The following is a 23,156-nucleotide window of genomic DNA, read 5'->3' on the forward strand; positions in this document are numbered from 1 at the left end:
TCCAGACCATTAAAACTTTCTATCAGCAATAAGTCTGTTTCACTTTCTTATAATTCATGTTCACTGGATTAGCACTTTTAATTACCTTCAGTAACTATTCCTTTGCAGTCACAACTTGGCTAGCTGGTTTGGCACAAGAGGCCTAGCTTTTGGCCTCTCTCAGCCTTTAACATGCCTTACTCACTAAGCTTAATCATATCCAGCTTTTGATTGAAAGTGAGAGATGTGTGCCTCTTCCTTTCACCTGAACACACAGGCCACTGTGGGGATATTAATTGGTCTAACTGCAATATTGCTGTATCTCAGGGGATAGGGAAAGCCAAGGAGGAGAAGAAAGATGAGGGAAAGTCCATCTGGGAGAGTAGTCAGACACAAAACATTTATCGATGGCCGGGCGCGGTGGCTCACACCTGTAATCCCAGCACTTTAGGAGGCTGAGGCAGGCAGATCACAAGGTCAGGAGATCGAGACCATCCTGGTTAACACGGTGAAACCCCATCTCTACTAAAAATACAAAAACAAAATTAGCCGGGCGTGTGGCGGGAGCCTGTAGTCCCAGCTACTTGGGAGGCTGAGGCAGGAGAATGGTGTGAACCCGGGAGACGGAGCTTGCAGTGAGCTGAGATCCGGCCACTGCACTCCAGGCTGGGCAACAGAGCAAGACTCTGTCTCAAAAAAAAAAAAAAATTATCAATTAAATTTACCTATCTTACATTCTTATATGGGCACAGTTCATGGTGCCCCAAAACAATTAAAATAGTAACATCAAAGATCACTGATCACAGATCACTATCACAGATATAAAAATAATGAAGCAGCCTGAAATATTGCTAGAATTACCAAAATGTGACACAGAGACACGAAGTGAGCACACAGTGTTGGAATAATGGTGCTGGTAGACTTGCTTGACACGGGATTGCCACAACACAGTATCTGTGAAGCATGATACAGTGGTGTGCAGTAAAACGAAGCATGCTGGTATCTTTCCTCCCTACCCCTATGGCTGCTGCCTGCCCATTTCCCCAGTCTGGATACGACCATAGCCTAACTCACTCTCTCAGGTCTGCACATCCCTATGTTCATTCTTCACTGGCCACCACAAATCTAATGATGCCATTCTCTTTTAAAAAATTATTACTTATTTATTTCTAATAGAGATGGGTCTCACTATGTTGTTCAGGCTTGTCTTGAACTCTTAACTCTTAGCCTCAAGCAATCCTCTCACATCAGCCTCCCAAAGTGTTGGGATTACGGGTGTGAGCCTCTATGCCTAGTCTCACTTTCTTTTTTTTTTTTTCTCTCTCTCTCCCTCTCTCTTTTTTTTTGAGACAGGGTCTTGCTCTCTCACCCAAGCTAGAATGCAGTGGTGCGATCATGGCTCACTGCAGCCTCGACCTCCCAAGCTAAAGTGATCCTCCCATCCCAGCTCTGCTGAGTAGCTGGGACTATAGGTGTGTGTCACCACCCTGGCTAATTTTTTGTGTTTTTAGTGGAGATGGGGTTTCGCCATGTTGCCTAGCCTGGTATCGAATTCCTAGCCTCAAGCCATCCTCCCACCTTGGTACCCCAAAGTGTTGCGATTGATTACAGGCATGAGCCACTGTGCTTGGTCTCATTTTCTTTTAAAATCCCTTCTGTGGGCCGGGCATGGTGGCTCACGCCTGTAATTCCAGTGCTTTCGGAGGCCAAGGCGGGAGGATTGTTTGAGCCCAGGAGATCGAGACCAGCCTGGGCAACAGGATGAAACCTTATCTCTATTTAAATTTCAAAAAAAATCCCTTCTTCAGTTTTTCCAAAACCTTCATGAGATAAAATTAAGACTCTTCGCAAAGAAGCCCCTCCATTTCCAGTCCCTACTGATCCTCCAGCTCTGTCTCCATCATTGGTCATACCTCACTTCCAGGCTGTAGAACTGGTAGTTTCCAACCATATGTTTCATTCTGCTGTTTCTTCTACTTGGAGCCATCTAACTGCTCGTTTTTGTTAACCTAACTCTTACTTCAAGACTTTGTTCAGGATGGGTCCAGGAAATGTTCCCTGAAGCCCCATTAGACTAAGGGCTTCTACACTGAGCTCTCACTGCTCCAGAACTCTCCATTTGTCCCAAAACTAACAGAATGAGGACTCGAGTATGTATTAGAATTCTGAGTCATTTTTCACAATCAGTGTGATGTCACCACTTCATCTTTGGTGATAGATCGAGTAAGAACACAATAGTGCCAAATGAACCTCTCTCATTATTATACCAGCTATAACTTGAGTACTAGTATGCTAGGCATTGTACTAAATCCTGTACATTTTTTTAAAAAATCATTATAACGAATAAGGTGGATCTTATTTTCCCATTTTACAAAAGAGAAAAGTAAGATAAATTGTATAAAGTTATCAGGTAATTTGGGAAGGAGCCTGTATTCAAACCCTGGTCTGACATCAAAGCCAATGCGCTAAAGCAGAGCTTCCTATATGCTTTGCTTTTCCTGGCTTTTCTCTTGGCAGCATCACCAGAATGTAAGTAGAATAAATCTAGATTTTCTTTTTTTTTTGACAGAGTCTTGTTCTGTTGCCCAGGCTGGAGTGCAGTGGTGCAATCTCGGCTGACCTTAGCCTCCGCCTCCCAGGTTCAAGCGATTCTCCCACCTCAGCCTCCTGAGTAGCTGGGACTATAGGCACATGTCACCACACCCGGCTAATTTTTGTATTTTTAGTAGAGACGAGGTTTCACCATGTTGGCCAGGCTGGTCTTGAACTACTGACCTCAGGTGATCCACCTGCCACAGCCTCCCAAAGTGCTGGGATTATAGGTATGAGCCACCATGCCTGGCCTAGAAATTTATTTATTTGAGACAGGGTATTGCTCTGTTGCCCAAGCTGGAGTGCAGCGGTCTGATCTCAGCTCACTGCAACCTCTGCCTCCCGGGTTCAAGCGATTCTCCTGCTTCAGTCTCCCAACTAGCTGGAATTACAGGTGCCTGCCACGATGCCTGGCTAATTTTTGTAGTCTTTTTTTTTTTTTTAGTAGAGATGAGGTTTCACCATGTTGGCCAGGCTGGTCTTGGACTCCTGACCTCAAGTGATCCACCTGCCTTGGCCTCCCAAAGGGCTGGGATTACAGGCACGAGCCACAGTGCCCAGCCATGGCCTAGAAATTTTTAATACCATATTATTTGAGCCAGAAATGAAGCAGTGATTGTCAGTCTCATTTAGGGGAGCTCAATGACAATATTTTGGCTTTGCTGGCCTTTAGGACCAAAGAGTTATACAGCACAAAGGCAAAAACATGGACCCTCCAACACACACCAACCCTGGAGATAATCAGACAAATGACACCCTGAGCTTTCTGAAGCAGTTCATTGTACCATCTTAATTTCTACAGATACAAAATCATTTTATTGTCTAAATACAACAAAACTAGCCTGTATTTGAAGATATTTATGTAATAGTTGCTCTGTTGCCTATCAGGCATTACCAGTATCAGTATGTACTAAGCACTTAGTCGACAGCACTCTTGGATGAGTTCAGCAACCCAACCATCACCTCTTCCATTTCAATGCAGATTGTGCTGAACAAGAGACCATGAACATGGTTCAGTTGTTAGTTTGTGTGTAATGCATTCTACTGAATGTATCTCACATGATATCCTGAAGGCAATGAAGTAATGCAGCCATTAATAAACTTTTCAGACAAAATTGATTATAGCTCAACTCACAGGACTATAATACATTTTCCATTATTTTTCTCTTCTTTTTTTTTTTAACTAAAATCTTTCAGTTTCAACAAATGCAAAAAAAAAAAAAAAAAAAAAAAAGCAATAGAATTAATATTCTGTCTGGCAGCATATCTGGGCAATTCTAACAATATGTCCCTGAACAAAAATTTATTGCAGATGAGCTCAAATAATAGGAGACTATTGGAACTCGTATCACTTGGGCTTGTAAAGACAATCTACTTCCTGCTGAAGACCAAACATTTTTACTTAACACAAACTCTAGTTCCAATTGAAGACTGCTGAGTACGTTGTTACATTTATAATAGACTAGATCACATTTCCACGGTCAACCATTTCTGAACTTATCAGCTTTTCTTTCAAGAAATTCTAACAAGATTCCGGAAATCTCTGAAATGCTTCTACCTATTGGAAAAGTGTGTTTGGTGGGAGCAATTTAGTGAAAACTATAAGTATGACTTAGGATATCATTTTATGATATCACATTTTTAGGATCTGAACAGCCTAAAGGTTTTTTGAAAAATCCAATGATATGGCTAGACAATCTCTGCAAATGGAGCTGCCGCTCAAACGATAAAAGAGGAGAGCAAGGCTGGGCACGGTGGCTCATGCTTGTAATCCTAGCACTTTGGGAGGATAAGGCAGGCGGATCATGAGGTCAAGAGATTGAGACCATCCTGGCCAACATGGTGAAACCCCATCTCTACTAATAATACAAAAATTAGCTGGACACGGAGGCAGGTGCCTGTAGTCCCAGCCACTCAGGAGGCTGAGGCAGGAGAATCGCTTGAACCCGGGAAGGGGAGGTTGCAGTGGGCCAAGATCATGCCACTGCACTCCAGCCTGGTGACAGAGTGAGACTCCGTCTCAAAAAAAAAAAAAAAAAAAAAAAAAAAAAAAAAAAAAAAAAAAAAGAGGAGAGCAAATTCCTACCCAAGCAACATTTATGATCATCTTCTTGCCTTTCCAGTAACCTTTAAAATGACTTTCTCTACCATGCAACTGATTCCTACGAAGATCTTTCATGAAGTGGCTTTTTTTCCCCCATACAGTCAGGCAAATTAAAATCTACTACAGAAAAATGCTTGTCATTCTATTTCTCATGCCTAATTAAGAGATTTCTTAGGGAGAATAAACATGATGATCACACACATAAATATCTGGGATCCTTGAAAGCCTATAACAGAAACATCTAGGCATTATGATGCTCATGCTATATAATAACAAATTTAATTAATAGTGGAATTATAAGGGGAAAATAATTCAAGACAACTGCTAGTGCATTATCTGTACTGCAAATTTTCTGTGCTTGTGAGGAAAATACTCACTGTTGCCATCAACATTGCTAGGAGCAGTTCGAAGAAGGTGGGCTGGGACTTTTGCCATGCTACTGCTAGAAGCCTGCCAACAGGTGTGACGGTTAATTTACAGAATGGCCTGGAATGAATGGACATTTATAGTTTTCTGTTTGTGTTTTTTCTCTGATGGTTTTATGTTTTAGATAGTTCTTAAAGGGGAAATACAAGGCCTACTTAACTAAAGTACTTTATAGGTATATATATATATATATACCTATATATATATATTTGTTTTTTATTTTTTTTGAGACAGGGTCTCGTTCTGTTGTCCAAGCTGGAGTGCAGTGGCATGATCAAAGCTCACTGCAGCCACAAACTCCTGGGCTCAAGCAATCTTCCCACCTCAGCCTCCCAAGTGGCTGAGACCACAAGCACACACCACTATGCCCGGCTAATTTTTGTATTTTTTTGTAGAGACAGGGGTCTCACTGTCTTGCCCAGGCTGATCTTGAACTTGTAGGCTCAAGCAATCTTCCTGCCTTGGCCTCTCAAAGTGTTGGGATTACAAGCATGAACCACCATGTCTGGCTTGTGTGATTTAAAAACATATATATTTATTCTCTTCTCCTCTCTACTTTCAACTACCAAGGATGCACATTTTACACTGGAATGTATTTTCAGGGCAGATGCGGGAAAAGGGCCGAGTCTCAGATGTCTTTTTTCTCTATTTCTTTCCTTCCCTGTATGGTTTTTCTTTATGGAGGTTTCAGTTTTAGGTTTCCATAACCTCCTAATGCAAAACAGGCTAAGAAGAGCAATGAATGTAACAAACCACATGTTGCTTTGCTTCTCTTTTTGAGGAGGAAAAATCCAGCTTACAAGAAGAGTACACAAACTTGCAGTTAAGCTGAAATTAAAGATGTTTTAAAGGTTTCTTAACCCTGGTTTTGGCCATCTCATAATATTTTAAAATGTAAACAGAAACATATGATTACGATAAACTCTGATTCTACTTAAGAGCAAACAGAACATGTTAAGTCCATGGGCAACAGTTTACTAAATTAATTTGGACTTGTGGGGCAATCTGCATATTTTCACCTAGGCCAAAGATAAGAGACACAATACAAAAATTAACTTTTAAGCATTTCACTGTGAAATCAACACTCATGCATTCTGAGCCTTGGATTAACAATCTATATCTGCTCTCCGGCAGACTTGCATAAATTATTTAAAAATTTTATGGCTCAATTCAGCTGTCAAAGAGAAGAGCCTTTTGACAACACTTCACACCTGTTACTTATCTAGTAAAGTCCTGGGCTTAGTTACTCCCACCTGGGATGAGCATGTTCAGACTTCCCTCACACTCATTTTACACAAGGGGATAGATTCTTTGCAGTGCTGGGTAGTAAAGAAACTAAGACACACTAAAATCCCTGGAATTTTCCCAAAATAGACTATCACAATACAAATCTTAACTAAAGTAACTAGAGAAAAAGACACAGACCTTACAGAATGATTATGAGAGATGGAATATTTGAGCTCTTCAGCATAACATACACACACAAAACAAACAATTAAGAGCCACTGACTTCAATACTTGTTCAAGGAATACTTGTTCAATACTTGTTCTAAGGAAATACTTGTTCTAAGGAAAGTAACAATTAAGAAAGCTGATTTCTCTTCTGAGTCTTATAGTCATAGAAGGGTGAACGCACAAAAATAATTCACATACGAATATCCCTAGCCGTTGGGGTAATTCTCAGCTCTAGGAATCTGATTTACCTCCTCACCTTCTTTATACCTTTTCCAACTCACTTAATAAAGGGATGAGTGCTAGGTCATACCTGAGGTTCCTGTAACCTCCCAAATTCCTCCCAGGGTCCTCCCATCATGAATCTGCCTGTAATTCAAAAAGCGGGTTCTGATGATTTAATTAAGTAACAAAGGGAATTCTTGGGAAAAAGAGGTTTGAGACCAACTTTAGCTTAAATTCTAGGTCTGTGGCAAAAAAAACAGAATCAAAAACCCACTTCTTCACAAAAATCATATGTGGATTTTAGAAGTTCTAAACGATAAATAATAAATATGTGACACCAGAATATCAACTCTGTGGATGGTTTATTTAAAAAAGGAGGAAAATGAGATAGGAAGAAAAGCGAGGTCTGAGGAAAAGTCTGTATCATAAAATGTGAGGACCTGTAACAAGCAGGGGATGTTAGCAGCTGATTGCAGATTTCTGAAAATAGAGGCCAGGAAAGGCTCAGAGGCATCACTCCTGGATGTGAGTCCTGGGCATGGTGCCAAGAAAGGAAACTTCTTATTCAGGAATATTTGGTGGGCAGAGTACAGGGAAACTGCTTAGTTATAATTCAAGTGACTTTAAGGAAAATACTCCGACTGGGGAATCAAAGAATACCTGCCTCCAAAAAGCACATTTAGCGGGCAGAAAACTGCACAGAACTAGTGTTCTTTTGGAACTGACTCTACAGATGTGTTGCTTCTCTCCTTTTTCAGCACCCAAGCTTAGTAGGTGTATGAGGGAGCTACTGTTGATGTAAAATGAATTTTGTTGAAACTGCTGAATGAGATTTGTATTAGGGTTCTGTGGTTGTAAGTAACAGAAACCAAAGTAACTTAGGGGGAAAAGGGTGAGGGGCAATAATTCATTGGAAGGATACAGAGGTGTCTCAGGCTAACACAAGGGCAGGAATGCAGCTGAGCTTCAGAAAATGGCTGTAATTCAGAAATGGAAAACCCCCAGACATTTAGACAGCATTCTTTCTCCATTCCTGTCTCTGCTAATTTCTGGTTTAACACTTTATTTTTCTCTCTTTGCAGACAGACAGGACTTTACGGCTCATCGTTCTGTAAGGTTAAAACATGGTCACTTGGCTGGGCAGAGTCGCTTATGCCTGTAATCCAGCACTTTGGGAGGCTGAGGCGGGTGGATCACCAGGTCAGGAGTTTGAGACCAGCCTGACCAACATGATGAAACCCGGTCTCTACTAAAAATACAAAAATTAGCTGGGCGTGGTGGCAGGCACCTGTAGACCCAGCTACTCAGAGACTGAGGCAGGAGAATTGCTTGAACCCAGGAGGTGGAGGTTGCAGTGAGCCTAGACTGTACCACTGCACTCCAGCCTGGGCGACAGAGTGAGACTCCATCTCAAAAAAACAAAAAAACAAAAACAAAAAAAACCAAAAACACGGCCACTTCACAGTTCTGGGGTTAGGATCCATTATGACTGCAAAGGGTCCACCCCTTGGCCATGTATCTATGTGGGTAGATGGATCTGGATTTGTGTGTTTGGGCTGGAAGCCAGTAACTCAGCAAAGGTAGAACAGTTTTGTCCTCCACAGGTATTCTAAAAATGTCATTTAAATGGATTAAGACATTCTATTTGTAGAATAAGGCAACAGTACTTGCTATTAGATATGATGCATGGGAATTAGGTTGCCTTTGTTTTTTTGTTTCTGTTTTTGTTTTTGGAGACAGAGTCTCACTCTGTTGCCCAGGCTGGAGTGCAGTGGTGTGATCTTGGCTCACTGCAACCTCCGCTTTCTGGATTCAAGTGATTCTCCTGTCTCAGCCTCCAGAGGAGGTGTGACTACAGGCGCGTGCCACAACACCCAGCTAATTTTTGTATTTTTAGTAGAGATAGGGTTTCACTATATTGGTCAGTCTGGTCTCAAACTCCTGACCTCAGGTGATAACACCTGCCTCAGCCTCCCAAAGTGCTGGGATTACAGGTGTAAGCCACTGCGCTCGGCCCAGGTTGCCTTTGTTAGTTGTGCTCCAACAGCAATTGATGCTGAGTGGGTTGGCACAATGTAAGAATCACCTCGAAAGCCTCTTAAAATACACAGAACCCTCAATCATATCCCTATAGATTTTGACTTAGTAACTCTGAATTAGGATCCAGAAATTTGCATTTAATGTAGTCTCCATAGATAACTGCAATTTGTACCCAGGTGTAGGAACTACCGGTCTACAGATATCATTCACTTTGGTTACCAGCTCTCCTAAAAAAAGTGGTAAATTTGTGGAATAAGAACAAAAAGTTACTTTAAGTTTTCATTCATTAGTTGGTTAAGGCGAAATTCTACCTGGACATTGCAAAGTCTTCAATATTGCGTATGAAGCACCCGTGTTGCTGAGTGACTCTCAGGACTCTTTTATGAAAAGTTCCAAAGGGGAAGTGTGATTTTAGGGATTTGACCCGTCTGAGTTAAGATGTCCTTCTCAAATGAAAGTTAACTTCATTAATTATATAAGTCAAAAATGTTCTTTTTTCTTTTCTTTTCTTTTTTTTTTTTGAGATAGAGTCTTACTCTGTTGCTCAGGCTGGAGTGCAAAGGCGTGATAAGGGCTCACTGAAACCTCTGCCTCCTGGGTTCAAGCGATTCTCCTTCCTCTGCCTCCCAAGTAGCTGGGATTACAGGCACCCACCACCACCACCCCCAGCTAATTTTTGCATTTTTAGTAGAGATGAGGTTTCACCATGTTGGCCAGGCTGGTCTTGAACCCCTGACCCCAGATGATCCACCCTCCTCGGCCTCCCAAAGTGTTGGGATTTCAGGCGTGAGCCACCGTGCCCAGCCCAATAATGTTCTTTCTGTTTTTTTTTTTTAAGAGACTCTTGCTCTGTCGCCCAGGCTGGAGTGCAGTGGCACGATCTTGGCTCACTGCAATCTCCACCTTCCGGGTTCAAGCAACTCTCGACCTCAGTCCTGAGCAGCTGGGATTACAGGCACCCACCACCACACCCAGCTAATTTTTGTATTTTTAGTAGAGAGGGGGTTTCACCGTCTTGGCCAAGCTGGTCTTGAACTTCTGACCTTGTGATCTACCCGCCTCAACCTCCCAAAGTGTTGGGATTACAGGGGTGAGCCACCGCACCCGGCCATGTTCTTTTGGCATAGCTTGGGATACTGGTTTTGAGCCACAAAACCTTTGAATACTACGGTTTCTCTAAAATGTTTGTAGGAGGGGTTAGAAAAACACAAAATGAGAAATTTAGAAATCAAGGCCATTTCATCATCTAATATCTAAACCCATTATTTGGGGAACATGCAAGGCTTAAGTTTAATTATGCATAGTTTCTGCAATTTCAACACATTTCTTATGCAAAAGCTGTATGTTCATGAAGCTTTTGAGGTGAGTGCTGCTCCCTTGGATGTAAATTAACTGCTGTCCTGCTGGGTAGGGCTGTTGAAACTTGAAGGCTGCTGGGCAGCTGCTGTCTCCCTGCGTTCTGAGTGTTCATTAGTGTTCCAGCACACGGACGGACACATAGCAGCAGATCACGTGTCATTTGGGGGATAGGGGATAGTTACTGAAAATACTAAGCAGATCAAGTTGTGTAGACAAAGCAGAAAAACAATTAAAACACATGACTCTTACAGACAAAAGCTGGAAAGGGTTTTGAACCCTTTTGAACTAAACATACCCTAACTCACTGGGACACCGCAACTTGTTATTTGCCCTAAAATGGCCACTGACAAATGATTCAATCTGTTCACAATTGTATCTCTTGCTCCTCTCTGTTGTAACATTATTCCTTTCTCCTTGCACCAGTTCTATAGCTTTTCACTTGCTCGGTCTTCTGATTTGTTTCATCATATGGAAGAATTTTTTTTGAGCTGTTATGATCATATTATTGTAAGGAAGAATTCTTCTGGAGGAACTAATCTCCATTCCCCATCATACCGTCAATGAAGGTTGCATTGCACTGAGCAGGCGGCAGAGCCTAAATGATGTTGACTGACATTTATAAAGCCAAAGCATCTGTGTTGATTTAATGCAGAGAAATAGAAGATGACTATAGTCAGTCATGTGCTAGACGAGACATAAGCTTATCTCCGGCTTTAATCGCAGTATTGGTAGTATTAATTTTTCCTCAATAGCCAGAGAATAAGATAAATACATATTGGAGGATACACAGTATGATAAGATTACAGCTCCTGTTCCTGTGTGATTTTATCAGGATATAAAATGCAATGATGTCAATCTCATTTGCATTAATCCATCAATTTGCCCTTTTTGGGGTTTTATAAAAGTTAACTATACAAACAAGCAACAGTGAAAATATATTTCAATGGCGATTGAGATACCATTTTTATATTTTTAAGAACTCATGAAAAGATAATAATTCTTTTATAAGAGCTCTAGTGGAAAATGGAAAGTATAGAGAATATGGCTTTGAGAAGGAGGGGGAACAGGAAAAGGGAAAGGGGTGAAATGTTGGCCTTAGATTAAGTATTTTTTGTAAAGGATCCTCCAAGCTCATACTGCTTCAGGGCACTAGGAACTTTATTATATGGCAGTAACCTCAGCACAACATCCCTTCCTATTCGAATATCCTATACCATTAAACTTTTTTGGTCTAAAATTCAAGTAGGCCTGAACATTATGTGCAAAGCAATTCTCACAAGTGAGCTACTGTTAGGGGAAAAAAAGAAAAAAAAGAAGGCAAGTGGTAATAAATCTGTAAATCCCTACTGCAGTTCTCAGGATAACATTTATTGGTCTGGGCTCAACTGTTTTATACATGGGTATATAACATACACCAAATTAGAAATATAAAATTCATCAACAGGACTCATTGATAAGGAATTGCTTCATAAATAGCTTTATTTCTTAGAGGTAAAATAAAAAAATACATATATATATATATATATATATATACATATATATATATATATGAAAAGATATTTGCTGTAGGTTGAACACATAGAAAATATCTCAAAATTGCCTGGCTTTAGACACAGGTGGGCAGAGAAGTACCAGAAGCAGTGGAAAGGAAGCGGGGGATAGGGATGCACTTTCAGGGTGCTTGGAAATTGTGGCGCTGTATTCTGATTCTGGAATGGAGAAGAACAGGGCTTGTCACTGTAGTTCTGCTTCTACCACTAACTGGCTAGAAGACGTTTACCCTGGGAACCTCAGTTTCTCATCTACAGCAGCAGATGATCTCTAACGTCTTTTGGCTATGAAATCCTAAATTCTCCAATTCCTTCAGTCTATAAACCCTAGGAATAAAGGTCAGTTGTATATATAGGGGCCAGTTTAAACCCAAAAGCTATTTTAGAACCTGTTGCTCCACCCCAGAGTGATGAAGTAGAAACAATTGCATGCACTCCCTTTGAGAACAGCAGCCTGCCAGTCTACTGGGCCCTGTGCTCGCAGAGGAGACCACAGCCGGTGATGGGCCTGACAGTCTGAGCAGCCACACAAGGCCTTTTTGTCTCCTTGGGGTTTAGACAGTATTAAACTTCAAATGCAAGTGCTAAGGCATTTACCCTAAATTCTCGATCTCATCTGCAGTTCCTTAGTCTGAAATGGAAAATTCTATTTTGGGAAACTGCCTAGAGACGCATTTAGGCTAACATGAAGGAAAAGTTGGAAAGCAAAATTGAACATAAAACATGGAAACTCTCAAAGAACTATTGAAAAAGGAAAATAAAATTCTTCCTTTAAAGCACACTCCAGAATTAAGTTCCAAGGATCTTTCCGTATCAAAAAGGATGCTCCCACAGTGCCATCACTTCCCTGCCTTATTCTGCTCACCCTTTATTTTGGTTGTCTATTTGATGTCTGTGGTCTCTGCTGGGTGGGACGACTTGGGAGGATGGAGAACTAGAGCACCATGCTCAGTGCAGCATCATAGGCCATCACATAGAAGGAACTGGACAAAGGTTTGTTGAGTAACTGAATGACTGAATGACCAGCCTGGGCAACATAGCAAGATCCTTGTCCATAATAATAATAATAATAATAACTACCACTTATTATATTTTTCTACTTCCTGCTGTACTAATGGCCTTTACTAAGAAATATCTCATGCCATTTTGTCCAAAAGATTATCAAAATCATGGCCCGGTGAGGTGGCTCACACCTGTAATCCCAGCACTTTGGAAGGCCAAGGCAGGCAGATCATGAGGCCAGGAGTTTGAGACCAGCTTGGCCAACATGGTGAAACCCTGTCTCTACCAAGAATACAAAAATTAGCCGGGCATGGTGGCGCACACCTGTAATCCTAGCTATCAGGAGGCTGATGCAGAAGAATTGCTTGAACCTGCAAGGTGGAGATTGCAGTGAGCCAAGATTGCGCCACTGCACTCCAGCCTGGGTGACAGAGAGACTCTGTCTCAAAAAAATTTAAAAAAAAAAGATTATTAGGATAATTTTTAAAGGCTGGGCACAGTGGCTTATGTAGGCAATCTCAGCACTTTGGGAGGCCAAGGTGGGAGGACTGCTTAAGGCCAGGAGTTCAAGGCCAACCTGGGCAACATAGCAAGACCCTGTCTTGATTAAATTTTGAAAAAAAAGAAAAAAAAAAACACAAAAAACGAAGAGCATTTTTAAGGGAGAAAGCATAACTTTATTTTTTTAAAGGTTTTAAATTGGCTTTCATTTGTATTTTATTCCTGGTATAATTAATCTTTTTTAATGAATAACTATCAATGAATTCCCAAAATTGATACTATTTTCCCAAAGGTCTTTATTGAGATGGGCAATTGGAAGGTTTGCACCTTCGTAAAAATGGAGGCTATGTCCTATGTGTGTGTTGTTGTAGAAGAGCCTGAAAAACCTTTATGTATGTGCCTAGTAAGGACACTAACCTGCTCTGTTAAAAGCTCTAATAAAAAGTTGTGTGATAAAAATGCCGGGGCTTGCTTATCTGAAAAGATTCTTCCTAGTTCAAAGGGTCAGTTTCACACCAGGGTCCCAAGTCTTATCAGCTGGCTCTTCAGAGCTTTGCCATTGTAAAACAAAAGGACTCCTCCAACTGGCATGACAATGGTACAATCACCAGACACTTCAAAAGGAGCAGGCCCAGCACAGAGGATGCCCTGGGTGTGCCCCTCACTGTGATGTTTACACACAGGTTCCAACAGCTCTCCCACAACAAAGACCAGCCAGAAGAGTCAAGGGCACTGTGCCTGCAGGGCAGTCAAGGATTCTGTCTTTACCAATAAAACCAGAGGGAAACTTCAGTTTAAACACCATTTACTTTAAGCACTGTACTCTCAAAAGACAGGGTCTCATTATTCTACAAGGGTGAGGAGACTGCTGGAGAAATGGAAGTTGAGCTTCAGGGGCTGCATCCTTAGTACATAATTAGAGACAGGGAAAGAAAGAAGTACGTCTGACGATAACCCAGAGTAATCTGCAGGTGTCCACATGAATTTTGCAGATGTGGATAAAAATAAGAATAAAAGACTATACTGGCTTGCAAAGGATGCAAAGAGAAAGCCTACAGGTATGAGATGAACAGAAAGTAGTATTTACTGAATTTCCTCTGAGGGTCTGGCCTTGTGATGGGGGCTCTGATCCATTGGCCTTGTTTGTTTAACTTCCCTGAGAATTAAAAACAAAAACCTACTTTCCCAAATCAGGTTCCACAGGAGAGGGGGGTATGGAAACCCAATGTCTGTAAAAATGATTGAAGGCTTACCCTGGAGTTTTCCTAGCCCTTGCTTGGAGATGTGTATTAGAGACACATAAAAAGTATTATTTCCAAGAAACCCAGGCACCTAAATGCTGGAAGCAGGGGATGAATACGGAACAGCTTGATCTCTTCTGGAACAAAGGTTTACTTGAAAGGTTTTCTTTATTTCTCAAAGCTAGATATTGTGCTCTGTACATTTCTAGGATGCAAAAAATTTTGAAAAAACAAGCAAACCGTCTCCCATTATTATAGGGAATCTTTTGTATTTTGCCAAGAGCTTGGCTTTGCTAAAGACTAATGGACTGTGAGGTCTGTGAGGCCATGATCTGCATCTGACTCTCCTTATACCATCATTCTACCCCGCTGGGGTTGTGCTATTCAAGCGACCTTCCCTAGTTCTTTCCAGGTCCTTGTCTTTGCTTTAGCTCCAATGATGTGCCTGAATGCCCAAAAGGATGGTCACATTACAAAAAAAAATTCAGGGTTCAGACAAGCTTTCCAGATATGGACAGATATGTATTTTGGTTTTTTTGGAGACAGAATCTTACTCTGTCACCGAGGATAGAGTGCAGTGGCATGATCTTGGTTCACTGCAACCCCTGCCTCCCAGGTTCAAGCAATTCTTGTGCCTCAGCCTCCTGAGTAGCTGGGACTACAGGTGTGCAGCACCATGTCCAGCTAATTTTTTTGTAGTTTTAGTAGAGACAGGGTTTCACCATGTTGGACAGGCTGGTCTTGAACTCCTGACCTTAAAAGTGATCCACCTGCCTTGGCCTCCCAAAGTGCGGGGATTACAGGCATGAGGCACCGTGCCCAGCTGTACATTGTGTTTTTATCAATAATTTCAGCAAGCATTTTAGTGTGCCTATTGTGCGTCTACCCTATTTAAAACTGTATTGCCTGCCCTCTCCCTATTCCACATTCTTCATCTCTCTTTCCTGAGTTATTTATCTTCATAGCACTGATTTCCATCTGACATAGTATGTATTGTATGTAATCATTTTGTTTTTTTTGTGGGGGACAGAGTCTCACTCTGTTACCCAGGCTGGAGTGCAGTGGTGTGATTTCAGCTCACTGCAACCTCTGCCTCCCGGGTTCAAGTGATTCTCTTGCCTCAGCCTCCCAAGTAGCTGGCATTACAGGCATGTGCCACCATGCTCAGCTAATTTTGGTCCTAACTAGAGAGTCAGCCTGTCTTTTGAAGCTTGGAAGTCAGCTTGGAGACTTCTCAAGCTATGAAAATCCAAGATGGCATCCCAATGCCTTAGAGCCCACTTGGCCCTAAGGCATTATTATTATTATTTATTGATATGTAGTTTAGCCCAGGCTGGAGAACAACAGCACCATCTTGGCTCACTGCAGCCTTCGCCTCCTGGGTTCAAGCAGTTCTCTTGCCTCAACTTCCTGAGTAACTGGGATTACAGGCATCTGCCACCATGCCTGGCCAATTTTTGTATTTTAATAGAGACGGGGTTTCACCACGTTGGTCAGGCTGGTCTCGAACTCCTGACTTCAAGTGATCTGCCCGCCTCGGCCTCCCAAAGTGCTGGGATTACAGGTGTGAGCCACCGTGCCCTGCCTGTAATCATTTTGTTTGGTCCCTTTCTTCACCTCCCACCCCACTAGAATGTAAGCTCTACATAGGCAAGGATTTCTGTCCATTTTGTTCACTGATGTAGCTCCAATACCTGTGTATTGGTGCATAGTAGGTACTCAATATTTGTTAAATGAATACAGCTGGGCACTCTTATAGTCCCAGTTACTCAGGAAGCTGAGGCAGAAGAAGTGCTTGAATCCAAGAGTTCTAGGCTGCACCGTGCTATCATAATGCCTGTGAATAGCCACTGCATTCCAGCCTGGGCAACAAAACAAGATGCTGTTGGGCAGGAAAAAAAAACTGAATAAGAGCTGCTCTTTGCTCTTAATTAATTCACTATCTACTCCCTCTATTTACATATCTTCAATGCTGTCCCCTATGTCTCTCTCTTTTTAAAGTTTTAGTGTCTCCTTTAAAAAAACATTATATAACAGGCTGGGTGCAGTGGCTCACACCTGCAATCCCAGCACTGCCTGCCAAGGCAGGCAGATTACTTGAGGCCAGAGGTTTGAGACCAGCCTGGCCAACATAGAGAAACCCCGTCTCTACTAAAAATACAAAAAATTAGCCAGGTGTGGTGGTGCATACTTGTAATCCCAGCTACTTGGGAAGCTGAGGCAGAATAGTTGGACCCGGGAGACGGAGGTTGCAGTGAGCCAAGATTGTACCACTGCACTCCAGCTGGGCGACAAGAGTGAAACTTTGTCTCCAAAAAAAAAAAAAAGATATTGTATAATAAAACATGGATACAATCTCACTGTATATTAAAAAGCTATTCAGTTTAGTACATGCAATAGCCCCAAAACTATAACTATCTCAAAATTCATTTGGTCCTTTTCAAAATCCTTTGAGGCATCATCACTGCAATAAAATAGTCCAACAACATGGTATACAAATATATCCCCAAATCATGAAACATTAATGAGCTAATAAAAACAATTCATTTCAGGTTGCAGCAACTGAAACTATGTCTTCTATTCTGGGATTTAAAAACCTTTTATTTTTTGCATTTCATATTTTCCTCTGTGTATGCTTGTGTGTCAGAAAACGATTAAACCTCCGCCTGCTAGTTCTCTTATCTCATGGTTCTTCAGTGGAAGAAGAAAGATCATCATCTTTTTTTTTTTTTTTTCCTGTGGATCTCTTGTCAGTGTCCCCATAAGAAATAGTTATCTAAATATAACTTAATTACTGCTACAAAAGAATGATTTTACTAATGCATGCAGACCTACAGAAACACCTTGGGAAACTCAAAGGCTGATGAGTTAAAATTAAATCTGAACAATTTATCTATTATATGCTGTCAAAGGACTTGTCAAATTGAAAGATCCATATTATCAAACAAAAATGAAAAGAAAGTTTGTATGCCCATCGTGACCTATTCCATCTTTTCTTTTGTAAACTTAATTTTTTTTACAATTATATAAGCACATCATTTAAAAACCAAACAGTCCTAAAAGGTTTGTTTTGAGAAACAGCAGTTCTCAGTTTTTTCCCTTTTCTGCTTCCCCTCTGTTAGCTGATTCTTTTAGTATTTATCTCCATTTCTCTAGATAACACACTGATTTACTACTTTTTTTTTTTTTTTTTTTTTTTTTTTTTTTTGAGACGGAGTCTCGCTCTGTCGCCCAGGCTGGAGCGCAGTGACTGGATCTCAGCTCACTGCAAGCTCCGCCTCCCGGGTTCAAGCCATTCTCCTGCCTCAGCCTCTGGAGTAGCTGGGACTACAGGCACCTGCCACCTCGCCCGGCTAGTTTTTTTGTATTTTTTTTTTAGTAGAGACGGGGTTTCACCGTGTTAGCCAGGATGGTCTCGATCTCCTGACCTCGTGATCCGCCCGTCTCGGCCTCCCAAAGTGCTAGGATTACAGGCTTGAGCCACCGCGCCCGGCCTACTTTAACTTTTTTTAAGGCTCTATCTATCTATCTATCTATCTATCTATCTATCTATCTATCTATCTATCTGTCTATCTATATTTTTTGAAATGGAGTCTCGCTCTGTCCCCCAGGTAGGAGTGCAGTGGCCGTGATCTTGAATCACTGCAACCTCCGCCTCCCAGGTTCAAGGGATTCTCCTGCCTTAGCTTCCTGAGTAGCTGGGACTACAGGCGCAAGCCACCATGCCTGGCTAACTTTTCTATTTTTTTAGTAGAGATGGGTTTGCATCACGTTGGCCAGGCTGGTCTCAAACTCCTGCCCTCAAGTGATCCGCCCGCCTTGGCCTCCCAAAGTGCTGGGATTATAGGCATGAGCCATCACACTTGGCTCTAAGGCATTATCTTTTTTTTTTTTTTTTTTTTTTTTGAGATGGAGTTTCACCATTATTGCCCAGGCTGGAGTGCAATGGTGCCATCTTGGCTCACTGCAACCTTCGCTTCCTAGGTTCAAGCAATTCTCCTGCCTCAGTCTCCTGAGTAGCTGGGATTACAGGTGTCTGCCACCACACCCGACTAATTTTTGTATTTAGTAGAGACAGAGTTTCCCCATGTTGGCCAGGCTGGTCTCGAACTCCTGACCTCGGGTGATCTACCTGCCTCCCAAAGTGCTGGGATTACAGACGTGGGCCACTATGCCCACCCAGCCCTTAAGGCATTATCTGTTAACTTCTACCCACACTCTATCCCATGTACCTTTTTATGGAAGGTGAAATTGTTGAAAGCTTACATATCTGAAAATATATTTTTCTATCTTTTTTTTTTTTTCCAGTTGTCAAATGATCCTTTATTGAAATACTTTCCTTTGTGCTTAACTAGCTGGGCATTCCACAGCACCACTGTTGATGTCATATATGATGTCATGGGGGTGGCGGCCATCAACATTACAGCCTACAGACTGGGCAGTCCCCAGGATCTCTTTAATGGTTCCAGAGAGTTCTCTGGCTAAGGATCGGTGCCGCATCTGTCGAGCAATGTTGATGATCTCATCAAAAGTGATATTCCCACTGTGTTTAATGTTTTTCTGTTTCTTTCTGTCTCTCGGTGGTTCCTTGAGGGCTTTGATGATCAGGGCAGAGGCAGAAGCAGAAGGCACCACCTCAATCTGGGCCTGTCTGTTCTGAATGGTCAGTTTCACTGTAATCCTCAGGCCCTTCCAGTCACCCGTTGCCTTGGCAATGTCATCACCCACCTTTTTCGGAGACAGACCCAGGGGGCCGATCTTGGGGGCCAGCGCAGAAGTGGCGCCGACTTCACCTCCGGTGCACCTCAGGTATACGACTTTGATCTCGTTGGGGTCGAACTTCGGCGGCATGGTGGAGGCGGCTGGTGTCGGATGAACCCGGATTCGGGAGGACCGAAGAAAGTTGCACCTTCGCCCCCTCTGAGCCGAAAGCCGAGAGGCCGGAAATCCTATTTTTCTATCTTTAACCTCAAATGATACTTTGGTAGACTCCTGAATTCTAAGCCAAAACTGATTTCTCTTTATAACTTTGAGGGTGCTGCTCTGCTGTCCTCTGGCTTCCAGTATTGCCATTATGATTTTCATCCTTCACATGAGAATTTGTTCTCTTCCTCTCTGAAAGGCTGTAGAACCTTTTATGTTCCAGTATACTAAAAGTACCTGATGATGTACATTGGTATGAATCTACTTTCAAACACTGTACATGGTACTTGGTAAGCCTTTAAATCCAGAAATTCATGTCCTTCTATTCAGGAAATGTTCTATAATTATTTATTTGATGATATTATTTCTCCCATTTTTTTCCTGCTATTTAGATATTGGATCCCTGGACTGGACTTCAAATTTTCTCATCTTTTCTCTTCGATTTTGCATTTCTTTGGTGTTTTTACTTTCTAGGCAATTTCCTATACTGTAGCTTCCAAGACTTCTAGCAAATGGCCTTCCATTTCTTCTTTCATGGTTTTTGTTTTTTGGTTTTTGTTTTTTTTGAGACAGAGTCTCACTCTGTCACCCAGGCTGGAGTGCAGTGGTGTGATCTTGGCTCACTGCAAGCTCCACCTCTTGGGTTCACACCATTCTCCTGCCTCAGCCTCCTGAGTAGCTGGTACTATAGGTGCCCACCACCACGCCCGGCTAATTTTTTGTATTTTTTAGTAGAGAGGGGGTTTCGCCACGTTAGCCAGGATGGATGGTCTCAATCTCCTGATCTCGTATTCCACCTGCCTTGGCCTCTCAAAGTGCTGGGATTACAGGCATGAGCCACCGTGCCCAGCCTCTTCTTTCATATTTTTAATATCCAAGAGTTCCCATGTCCATGAAGGTTCCTTTTTTTGTAGCATCCTGTTCTTGTTTACAGGGGATATCTTCTTTCTCAGACAATATCAATGATATGTTTACTTTAAGTATTCTCTTTCGTATCTGTTTTATCTGTTCTTATTATCTTTCTCTTTCTCTGTTCATCCTCATCCGTCTGTTCATATTTAATAGTAAGATACTAAAAAGCTGCTGGAAGCCATCTGTCTGTGTTTAGGAGGATGAGGGCAGGGAAAGGGAGGTTTTTGACTCTGTCATCTAGACTAAGATGATCTAGGTTGGGCTGTTTCCTTGGGAAACCCCCGAAGTCAGAATTCTTAGCTTTGTCCTCACTCCATGCACCCATGCCCCCTCTCCCCACCTCTTGCTTTTGGCTAACCAGATTCTTTAGATAATACTTTTTCCATCTCCTGCCTACAGGGTGGGTGATCCCTGGCTGAATGATGTGGCAGCCAAGTTGAGGTGTGTTACCTGATTCTTCTGGTTTTGTTTAGGTACCCTCTCCCTCAACTGTGTCTCACAGTGTACAGAATCTCTGTTCCACCCTTGCCAAAGGATAAACCCTCTTGAGCCTTTTGGGAGTTCTAGGGAATAACTCAGATTGCTTCTCAACTTGCTTCTCAATCTGTACTTCCAGATTAGGATCTGCCTCTTTGAGTCTCCTAAGTCAGCTACTAATTATCCTGTTTTCAGATTCCAAAGTTTTGTTATTTTCTTCTTTCCCATTTTATTCATCTTTGTGGGTTACCTCTTTTTTAAAAATACTTTTACTGTCACTTTAATGAAATTTTGCAAGGGGACAGAACTAACTGTGTGTACTCAATCTGCCATCCTTAACCAGAGGTTCCTAGATCAGTTTTTCCACAGGCTGGTCTTTAAGGCCATCCCCAAATACTGTACCAGCCTTACTGCCTCCTCCTGGTGTTAAGGACACCCTGAAACCCTTGAGGTCCCCTAGTCTAAAGGAAGAGGAGAGGAATTTCAGTTGATAAAAAGCAAATGTGTCTTTAAATACTGGGTACTTAACAAGAAAAGTGGGGTATTTCCTTTGGTAGTTTGAAAGATGTTTTTTTTTTCTACATAATAGATGGGTTTCTTTCTTCACACTAGATAGGCATATGCATTTATTGAGTTTGAAGGGGGAATTAAAAGGTCTCAGAATGTCTCTCCCAGGCCTGGGTTTATAATTCCAAAAATAACAGAATTTAAGAATTTAAGACCCAGTCTAATGCAATTCCTTCATTTAATTAGCAAGAAGACTGGTTTTACTGTAAAAGTTGGTAAATTTAGAAGATTAGAAGTTTCTGAGGATTTTTTTTTTTTTTTTTTTTTTTTGAGACAGGGTCTTACTCTGTCACCCAGGGTGATCCTACTGCCTCAGCCTCCTGGGTAGCTGGAACCACAGGCACGCACCACCATCCCCAGCTGATTTTTAAAATTTTTGTAGAGATGGGGGGGGGGGTCTCAACATGTTGGTCTTGACTGGCTGGTCTTGAACTCCTGGACTCACGCAATCCTCTGCCTCAGCCTCCCAAAGTGCTGGGGTTACAGGCATAAGCCACAGCAACCGGCTGAGGATAGATGTCTTGATAAGACTTGATAAGACAAGATCACTTGTCCACTAACAAGGATGGTTTTTTAATCCTCTGGAGAATTTCTTACTTTTTTCAGCTGAAGCGACTTTCCCTAATAAGCACAAACAATAAATTCACAACATACTGAAATCCATATGTTGCGAATTTATTTTTTAACAAAGCAAAGTTATTTAAGTCCTGACACTAACAACAGCTGCCAACCTAATTTGAAAGTATTAAAAATAGCTCATTGATCCTTAATTTTCCTATATTTGTCTCCCTTGCATCTGTCTTCCAACCCTAAAACTAACATTATGCCGGGCGTGGTGGCTCACGCCTGTAATCCCACCACTTTGGGAGGCGGAGGCAGGCGGATCACGAGGTCAGGAGATTGAGACCATCCTGGCTAACACAGCGAAACGCCGTCTCTAATAAAAATACAAAAAAATTAGCCGGGCGGGGCAGCGTGCGCCTGTTGTTCCAGCTGCTGGGGAGGCTGAGGCAGGAGAATGGCATGAACCTGGGAGGCGGAGCTTGCAGTGAGCCGAGATTGCGCCACTGCACTCCAGCCTGGGTGACAGAGCAAGACTCCATCTCAGAAAAAAAAACAAAAACAAAAAACAAACAAAAAAAAACCTGAAACATTACTGAATTTATCTATATAGAAGTTGTAAGATGAATTTTAATCCCATTGTTTAGTAATGTTCAGTTATATGACCTTGAAATTTATTTGGCAATATCTACTGATTGACGCAGGAGTAATACATCTTATATTTCTCAAAACACTAGCAATAATATCCCTATAGCCTTCTGATAAACCGCAAATTACATTTATTAATTAGAGTTAAGAAGTATAAATGTTATAACATGGTTATAATGCCAATATCAGGTACATTTTCCAGTTTATTGGAGGAAGTAAAAATGAAATGCACCATGGCTTGAGAACTGATAATTCTCAGCTTTATTTAGGAGAGTCAGACCTGAAATGTTGCAAAGAAGGGTTACATTACTTCCCTCTTGGCACATGACCCTCAAGTAGTAATCCTTACCATCTGTAATACTGAAAAATGTGTTCAACATGAAGAATTCTTAGGTGGTATTATTTAGGGAACTACCTGTTCCCTCCACAGTGTTGCTTTACTGAATTTCCTTTTTTTCCTTTTTTTTTTTTTTTTTTGAGATGGTGTGTTGCTCTTGTCACCCAGGCTGGAGTGCAATGGCACAATCTCTTCTCACTGCAACCTCTGCCTCCTGGGTTCAAGCGATTCTCCTGCCTTGGCCTCCCGAGTGGCTGGGA

The 23,156-nt window shown here is 41.8% G+C and overlaps 3 protein-coding genes across 5 annotated transcripts in view; all 3 read right to left on the reverse strand.

The window, feature by feature from the left end:
- Positions 1–23,156, reverse strand: part of YAF2 (YY1 associated factor 2) — a 1,232,548-nt gene that overhangs the window by 347,957 nt on the left and 861,435 nt on the right. The window lies entirely within an intron of this gene.
- PRICKLE1 (prickle planar cell polarity protein 1) overlaps positions 1–23,156 on the reverse strand; it is a 126,360-nt gene that overhangs the window by 35,459 nt on the left and 67,745 nt on the right. The gene's annotated exons all lie outside the window — the stretch shown is intronic.
- LOC126931320 (60S ribosomal protein L12-like) overlaps positions 17,672–23,156 on the reverse strand; it is a 706,093-nt gene continuing 700,608 nt past the window's right edge. Inside the window, exon 2 of the mRNA XM_050749429.1 lies at positions 17,672–19,420. Coding sequence (XP_050605386.1) covers positions 18,819–19,322 — 504 coding nt within the window. The 5' untranslated portion in view covers positions 19,323–19,420 and the 3' untranslated portion in view covers positions 17,672–18,818. The remainder of the gene's footprint in view (positions 19,421–23,156) is intronic.

This window comes from Macaca thibetana, chromosome 11, assembly GCF_024542745.1.
Source record: "Macaca thibetana thibetana isolate TM-01 chromosome 11, ASM2454274v1, whole genome shotgun sequence".
Lineage (NCBI taxonomy): Eukaryota > Metazoa > Chordata > Mammalia > Primates > Cercopithecidae > Macaca > Macaca thibetana.